The sequence below is a fragment of the Myotis brandtii genome, unplaced genomic scaffold, assembly GCF_000412655.1.
Source record: "Myotis brandtii unplaced genomic scaffold, ASM41265v1 scaffold819, whole genome shotgun sequence".
Lineage (NCBI taxonomy): Eukaryota > Metazoa > Chordata > Mammalia > Chiroptera > Vespertilionidae > Myotis > Myotis brandtii.
In genome coordinates this window covers 229,780-238,471 of record NW_005371320.1, presented here as the reverse complement: position 1 = coordinate 238,471, position 8,692 = coordinate 229,780, and the positions used below count along the sequence as shown (strand labels likewise).

At 51.1% G+C, this 8,692-nt stretch overlaps 1 protein-coding gene across 2 annotated transcripts in view; it reads left to right on the top strand.

Annotated features, from left to right (window-relative positions):
• The window catches only part of TRAF3 (TNF receptor-associated factor 3), a 51,018-nt gene that overhangs the window by 27,010 nt on the left and 15,316 nt on the right, over positions 1-8,692 (top strand). For both annotated transcript variants that reach the window (XM_005884102.2, XM_005884106.2), the window contains exons 3-5: positions 66-117; positions 3,433-3,537; positions 4,330-4,497. In XM_005884102.2, the coding sequence (XP_005884164.1) occupies positions 66-117; positions 3,433-3,537; positions 4,330-4,497 (325 nt within the window). The remainder of the gene's footprint in view (positions 1-65; positions 118-3,432; positions 3,538-4,329; positions 4,498-8,692) is intronic.

Below are 8,692 nucleotides of genomic sequence, written 5' to 3'. Positions count from 1 at the left end.
GCCCCGAGTGACAGGACCGCGGCCAGAGGCGGCTCCGCTCTGACGTGTTTGTCTCTTTCCCTCAGCTCCGCCAGCCCGAAATGCACTGCGTGTCAGGAGAGCATCGTTAAAGATAAGGTATCGCTGGGTTCTTTGTCAGTTTTTGTCCTGTGTTGGGAGCTGGGTGGTTTGCGTGCGGCGCTCGGTCCGTTCTGCCATGTGGCCGCTGGCTCCCGCCCCCATGGGCATCCTGAAGCCATGACCCACCTGAGATTTCAGCCCCTTCCCTGCCCACGGGCCTGTGGGCGGGGCTCACAGGTGTCACGGGGGCCATTCTGTCAGAGACCAGAGGCGCCAGCTCACCCACGGCTTCCCCGGGCCCTCCCTGTGCTGCCACACTCCGCCAGGCACACTTGTAGTTGGAAATGACTCATTGAAGTACTTAAAATATCAATAAAAATCCGTGGTTCCGATGTTTTGATTAATGAACCTAATAGTTTCTTAAATGCAGGCCATGACATTGTGGTGAAGTTCTCGCTCGGGCTCCTGGCTGCGGCCCGGCAGGCTGGCCTCTGTCTGCAGCGAGGAACACCCATCCACAGAAACTCAAACTCACTTGCAATTACCATGGGTATACCAGAATTTCTGTAAGAGCAGGATCTTTTTTTTCTTTTCAGTTTAGAGTCTCCCTCTATTGATTCTAAATTATTTTTATAACACCTGTGAAAAACTTTAAAAGCATAATTATGTTTTCTTCTTTTTAATCTTTATTGTTGAGAATATTACAGATGTCCTGGTTTCCAACTCACCCCAGGCTTTCACCACCCTATTGTCTGTGTCTATAGGTAATGGATGTATGCATATAAGATCTTTGGTTAGTCTCTTCCCTCCCTCCCCCCTTCCCTCTGAGATCCGTCCGTCTGCTCCATGCTTCCAGGCCTCGGTTCTATTTTATTCACCAGTTTATTTCATTCATTAGAGTCCTTGTTTGCTTATTTTGATTTTTAGGTTCACTTATTGATAGATATGTATTTATTGCCATTTTATTGTTCATATTTTTCATCTCTTCTTCCTCTTCCTCTTCTTCTTCCTCTTCTTAAAGAATACCCTTCAGCATTTCATACAATACTGGTTTGGCGGTGATGAACTCCTTTAGCCAGCCCCATCTTCTCTGTGAAGCTCTTTATCTGACCTTCAATTCTAAATGATAGCTTTGCTGGGTAGAGCAGTATTGGTTGTAGGTTCTTGCTATTCATCACTTTGAATATTTCTTGCCACTCCCTTCTGGCCTGCATGGTTTCTGTTGAGAAATCAGCTGACAGTCGTATGGTACTCCCTTGTAGGTAACTAACTGCTTTTCTCTTCCTGCCTTTAAGATTCTCTCTTTGTCTTTAACCCTTGGTGTTTTGGTTATTTCTTCTTTCCTTCTCTAGTTGTAGGACTTCCATTCAGTCAGCTTTCAGGCGGTTCTGAATGATGGTTGTTCTGTATTTTAGCTGTAATTTTGATGTGGTTGTGGGAGGTGGTGAGTACTGGCGTTTACCTACACCCCCATCTTGATTCTCCTGCCTTTTCTTTCTAAGCCTTTACCTGTTTCTAAAGACTTCGGTTGGTAACAGGGAAGGGAATGTTTCTAAGAAAAACAAATCACCCTGTTCTCCTTATCTTAACATTGTAGCTAACCTTGTTAACACGCATCTAACCTACGTACAGGGAAGAAGTCGGAACAACAAACAACGGACTGAGAGGGCCTCTTAGTCTCTCATTTCATTAATCAGTATTATTCCTTTTTTTTTTTTTCAATCCTCACCCAAGGATTTTTTTTTCCATTGAGGGAGGGAGGGAGAGAGAAACATTGATGTGAGACACATCAATTGGTTGCCTCCTGCACGTGCCCTGATGGGGCTGGGGATGGAACCTGCAACCCAGGTACATGCCCTTGACCAGGAATCGAACCCGAGATCCTTTAGTCCCTGGGTCGATGCTCTAACCACTGAGCAACCGGCCAGGGCAATTCCTATTTTTCAATGGCATTGATAGCTGGAGGGAAAATGCTAGTTTTGTTGAAGAAGCATAAATGAGATGAGTCACGCCGTGGGTCCTCGTGGGGCAGGGCCCTGGGAGACAAGGTCAGGCCGCTGGTGGAGGGCACTGCGGCCCTCGGCATCCTCAGCTGCAGTGCACAGTCTGAGCTCTTTAGCTCTAAAGCTCTGTCCTTCTCGTGTTCTTATGTTCCCAATCATAAAGTTAAACTCAAATGGCTCCAGAAACTTTGACACAAAAAGGAAGCTATTTCTTACCGGTTAAAAACACCTGTTTGACTTTCGAATCTTAAATTATGACCTATTTTAAAAGTCCTGTTTATAAAGAATTAGATCTGACTCCAAATTAGTTTATATTTAACTCTTCACAGCTGTCAATTCTGCCTCTGCTCTGGGGTTGAGAAAGGCTCCCTGTCTGGTTTTCCATTGTGACAGCGCTAGCATGTGGGAGTTTCTTAGAATTAAATGCCCAAGGGCTAACGGTAACCATGTCGTTAGGAGTGAGCATACCTGTTTTCTAAAGGGGAAACAGGATTAAAGAAAGGAGGGTTTTCATTTTGAAAGGGAAACATTTTCATTATTGGATCAACTTTGCAATATATATTTAAAAGGATTTTTTAATAGCAGGCTAATGCCTCCTTTTTGCTAAAAAATGAGTTATCAGTGACTTAATCTTTGGAGAAGGAACCAAAATAAATGGTTTACTAACCGTCTGTGAGATGTGGCCTTTCACGGTAGTTTCTGTAGTCAGCGATCTACCAAGGCATCAAGTTCTCCCAGGTTCTGCCCTTGAGCCTTGACCGGAGGTGAGCTCCCGTGGCCACCTTCACGGTGCCGGCTCCTGGAGTGTCCAGAGTTCCAACGTGAACTCGGTCCTGGTGTGCCCGCCTGAGATTGTGTTAGCGTGAACCCAGCGTCCTCTCAGTGTTCAGTGTGACTTGGTTCCTTTTGGCTTCTCTAGTAAAAGACAGTATTAAGGTTGTGCTATTTAAATGTGTCTCTACCCAGCCAGCGTGGCTCAGTGGTTGAGTATCGACCTATGAACCAGGACGTCACGGTTCGATTCCCGGTGAGGGCACATGCCCAGGTTGGGGGCTGGATCCCCAGTGTGGGGTGTGCAGGAGGCAGCCGATCCATGATTCTCTCTCATCATTGATGTTTCTATCTCTCTCTCCCTCTCCCTTCCTCTCTGAAATCATAAAAATATGTTTAAATAAATAAATGGTGTCTCTTTGTGGGGCAGCTTCTCCCTTCTGCTTGTAGACATGGGAAATGAAGATGGTCCTCCATGCTTTGCGGCCCACGTAAGGGAAGCTTGCGTGATTTTTTCAAAGTGGTTTTGCATCGCCCAAAGCAGCAGCCTGTGGCGATGAGGGATGCTGCCCGCCTCTCACCGCTGTCCTCGTTGCAGGTGTTCAAGGATAACTGCTGCAAGCGGGAGATCCTGGCCCTCCAGATCCACTGCCGGAACGTCGGCCGCGGCTGCGCCGAGCAGTTAGCCCTGGGACAGCTGCTGGTCAGTACCGAGGTCGCAGGGGGTCCCGTGTACACAGCGTCCCCGGCCAGTGTGTGTGCACCTAGGCATTCATCATCTAAGACCTGCCACACGTGAGAGCAGTCATACCACGTGGGCCGGAAATGTCCCTTTTGTGACACCATTAGCAGAATTCCCCACTGGGTGTAAACTCGCCACTCTATTTAGAACAGAAAGAAATCTGTATCGAATTTTAATTTTGGAAGATCCATTAAAACCTCTTATTTTTACCATGAAATTCCACATAACTTCTTGTATTTTTTTATTAGTATCACTAGAGACCCGATGCACGAAAATTCGTGCAAGGGTAGGCCTTCCTTCCCCTGGCTGCCGGCACCAGCTTCCCTCCGGCACCTGGGACACAGGCTTCCCTCCTCCAGCAGGCACCCGGGACCCGGGCTGGCTTCCCTAGGCCCTGGCTTCGTCAGGAAGGACGTCCAGAAGATGTCTGGTCTAATTAGCATATTATCCTTTTATTATTATAGATTTTATCCTGAAAGGATATTTGAATTAGAATAAAACAAAGTCCTTAGCAGATAACCATTTATTTATCTAGGGAGAGAAGTTGACTTAATTCTTCAGAGCAGTATCGTTTGAGGAGCCACTGAATGGGTGTGGGACTCAGTGTCTTTGATCCTGTGTCACTCTCCTCTGGAGAGCTGGTCTGTGGCAGATGGAAATGTTTCTGAGGGAGCTGATTGCGTGGAGGCCGAAATCGGGCGCTTCCAGTGGTATTTGCTGCTGCCTAAGAACTTGGGATTGTTTGTCTCCCAGGTGCATTTGAGGACTGACTGCCAGTTTGAAGAACTCTCGTGTGTGCGTCCTGACTGCAAAGAAAGGGTCTTGAGGAAAGACCTGCGCGATCACGTGGAAAAGGCCTGTAAATACCGCGAGGCCACATGCAGCCACTGCAAAAGCCAAGTCCCGATGATCACGCTGCAGGTGCAGTATTCGCGTTCCACCTACCGCCTGCTCGGGCCAGATGCGATCTGCCCGCAGAATAGCGTTTACGTGACTATTCTAACAGGAATAAGAGAAAAGCCGGGCGTAAATAGCAATCTTCATCTGACTTCATTTCAGAGTTAAGCTCCATTTGTTTTACTCATTTTCATTTACGTAATTAACGTTTTCATTGCCTGGGTTGACTATCACTTGGGTTGCCAAAAAAATGAAGACTAATTATTCAAAAGAGGTAGACTTTCTCACTCGTCCCAGGGAGTGGCTCCCAAATCGTGTTGGATCGCCTAATTTCTTACCGCCCTGTGATAACCATCGCGTCGGCAGGATGAGGCATCCTGCGGCGTGGAAGCACAGCCGTCTGTCTCGCAGGGATGTGGAGTTCACGTTTTTCTCCGACTGCGATTATTTTGGCCCAGTTCAATATCGTGCGCATGTTAGAATCAGATCCCTTATCTGTAGATTAAAGAGAGAGGGGTGATGCGGATGAGGGCAAACTTTGAAAACAACCAGTGGTGTGGGAACCCTCAACATGGGTCCATTTGTTGAACAACATTTATTAAGCGCCAGGCGTTGTTCTGGGACCTGAGGGTCCATGGCGAACATGCGGTGGGTGGTCCGGTGGGTGCCATGGAGAGCGGGCCTGCGGCTGCCCTCCGACACAGTGGCGTGCGGGAGAGCTCGAGCAGAGGGAGCAGCGAGGGGACCCAGCTGAGCTGGAACTAGCTGGGCAGGTGGACTGTAGGAACTGTGAGGCCAGCGCACTCCCAGCACTGAACACAGTCGAGGTGCCGAGGGTCAGGAAGCTGATGGCAGCCGGGAGCTGGGGGTGACATTCCCTGCACTGTCCATCCAGCAGGTATGACAGATGGCCGGGGCCGGGGCAGGGAGGCACTATGTTGGCCTGGACAAGGAGAGCAGGGAGAGGGAGGGGTTCTGGGGTAGTTTTGAAGGTAGAACCAATGGGATGAGCTGAAGGCTCAAGTATAGAGTGTGCGCTAAGGGTGACGCCCAGCATTTCTAGGAGCCGGAGCGTCCTGCCGAGGTGGGGCCCGTGGGGGATAAGAGGCTTGGGGGGCGAGGGGGAAAGCGGGGTGTCCAGGCTCCAGAAGGTATGAGCAGCTGGTCCTTACAGCCATGGGATGGGTGTGACTGGAGAGCCCCGGTCAGACGGAGCCTGGGCACACGGTGCTTGCAGGCCACTGAGACGGGAGGTGGTCTGCAGAGGAGAGGCTGCTGTCAGGGGTCAGGAGAGGGGTATCGGGTGAGGGGCAGGGCAGGCAATGCTGCTGGGAGGCTGCGCAGGAGGGGCTGGGAGCTGACTTTGGGGTGAGGCAGAGCGATGACTGTGGGTTCATCAGATGGGGGGACAGGGAGGGGGTGCAGGGCCGCAGCCGCATTCCTGGTGGATGTTCTGAAGCAGTTATTGACCAGAATCCAGGAAAAGTCTTTGTTTTTTTGGTACAAAATCTTTATAATCTTCACGTTTGCCTGACTTTGTATGACTTTCTCATGCCTGTGGCTTTCTCCCGTTGTGCAGTCTTTCCCCTGCGATTCTGTAGACGCTCCCAGGTGTGAGGAACTGGGGAGGAGCTGGGCCTGCCCTTTGGAACGAGCGGAGTCTTGGTCACGGCTGAGCAGGGCCTCGGTGACCCCTCCGGTGCCCGCGGCCGCCCCTAGTGAGCAGGCTCTAGCTCTGCACGCGGTGGCATGTTGCTGTCAGACACGCCCTTTGCTTCTTGCAAGAACCAATTACCTCTATTTGCAGAATAGAATCCAGTAATTAATTTTCATTTGCGAAAGAATTGTAGAGTGTGTCAATTAAACATCACGCAACTGACTCTGAACTCCAGACGGGTGTGAGGAGACTGGTGTTAAAATAACAGCGGAGGGATTCACGAGAGGTTTGAGTGCCTGTTGGACCTGGTTGAGCTGGTTGCTCAGGACGCACGCGGTGCGCACACGCTGCCGTCTGTCCCCTCCCCTCACTGCCCCTGTGGTGGGAATAGAGCGCCCGAGGAAGGCCGGCTCAGTAGCCTGCGGGGCCACGTGGGCCTTGGTACGCAGGTAGCATTCGATTTGATCTGGGTCTTAAATTTGTCAGCGGCAAACAGGTGCAGAGGCAAACGGGTGAGAGGCACAAAAAGATAGTTAGCAAGTTTGGGGCCTGAGTTGTGCCAGGAAAGACTCTTGGAAATTCACTGCGCTCTAGTGATCAACTGTTTAATGATGCAGATGTGCCAGGTATGTTAAGGCATGTGCTTCCATCTGCCAGGGCCTGTAACTCACAGTCCCCGCTCGAGCAAGGCAGGTGCACTCGCTTCCTCGCACACCTGTCCCGGTGGACTGGCGCGGCTCGATTCCCCGTCTTCTCCCTTCGTCTCATCCTCCCAGGCCTGGCGTCTTAGTCCCCACGCCTGTGCTGCTAAGTATGACGCAGATTGGCAACCTCTCTCCTATGTTTGAGCCGGTATCGGTGTTACATCAGCAGGGCTGCAAGTAGCATGATTTTACATTTAGTCTGGAAATGCTCGAATATGGGTCGGTTGTGTTCATTTGTGAGAAGTCAGAATTACATAGATCTCATTTTACGGGACAATGTGCGTTGTAATGGGAGGATGTGTAGGCACAGCCACGTTGGAAAACTAGTTGGCGGAACATTCCTGTCCTCAGTTAATGATCTGCTCCTCTCCTAGCGGGAGGGGAGGCTGCCGTGCACTTGCCAGGACCGTGGCCGCACAGAGCCAGCGCCGCGGGAGCCAGGAAAGAGCCCAACGTCCACCTGCTGGGAGGGGCACGGGTGGTGGTGGCCCCAGGGACACTTGTGTGACGGTGTCGTTACACACCTGTGAGAGGTGAGGGCCTGCACCGTGTGCAGTGCACGGATTAGCCTGAGGAGCCTGATACGGCCCAGGTCGCCGACGGCTCCGAGGGTAGAATTCTGTTTTGATGAAATTCAAAAGCAACCACAACAAAACAGTGTCTTGTCTGGAACAAATTCGTGTGTAAGGGAACCTTTTAAGCAAAGGAGTAGAAGCAGAGGTCAGAGGTGTGGGTGGTGACTGTGGGGGAGGCGGTGAGACTGAACAGGAGCACACGGGTAGGTGAGGCCAGGGCTGGTCCTGCTTACAGCTCAGGTGAGTCCCAGTGAGTCCCACTTACTCTAACAGGCTGATTCCATCATGTGCTGAGTTCTTACCAATAGATGAGCAGCTTTTTAGATATTTTTGTATTGATCTCAGAGAGGAAGGGAGAGAGAGAGAGATACGTAGAAACATCAATGATGAGAGAGAATCATTGATCGGCTGCATCCTGCACGCCCCAAACTGGGGATTGAGCCCAAATCCTGGGCACTGCCCTGACCGGGAATCAAACTGTGACCTCCTGGTTCATAGGTTGACGCTCATTCACTAAGCCAGGCCCACCAGGCAATGAGCAGCTTTTTAATGGGTGTTATTCTCTTTTGGCTGCTGTAACAAGGGATCACAGAGTTGGTGTTTTAAAACAACAGAAGTTTATGCTCTAACAGTCCTGGAGCTAGAAATCCAAATTATGGATTCTTCCAGAGGCTCTGGAGAACGCCTCCCCCTCGAGCGCCCCCCCCCCCTCCGCCAGCTGGGGGCTCCTGCGTGCGCTGCCCACAGCCTCATTGCCGGGGCCAGCCCGTGTTCACGTGGCCATCGTCCTGCTGCGTGTCCTCTCCTTGTGTGAGGACTCCCCTGATCCAGTGAGGCCCCATCTTAACCTTACGTCCGTGTAGACCCTCTTCCCAAGTGAGCCCACACTCTGAGTTTCCGGGTGGACAGGAATGGGGAGAGGGTTCACTGTTCCACCCACCGCAATGGGCGAGAGCCAAGAAAAGGCAAGTCACAGGGAACATAAACGACCAATGTAAAAAACCTGCTTAGCCACGTGCTGTTAAAGAATCCCACATCGGTCGCTGCCATCCTGACGGTCACTGTGGGAGTGTGGGACGTTTGCTGGGACTGACAAGGCAGGCGCTCACCCACGCGGTAACGGGTGTGTGCAGGGTTAGAGGGGGCCGGTGGCGATACCTGTCAAAGTCCCATTGAAAGAGCCTCTACCGTGGCTACCCAGCACAGCCTGCGTCCTGACATCTGTCCTCAGGCACCGTGCACAGATCTGCAGAGGCCTTGACTGCCTGGCCCCGCCGGACACT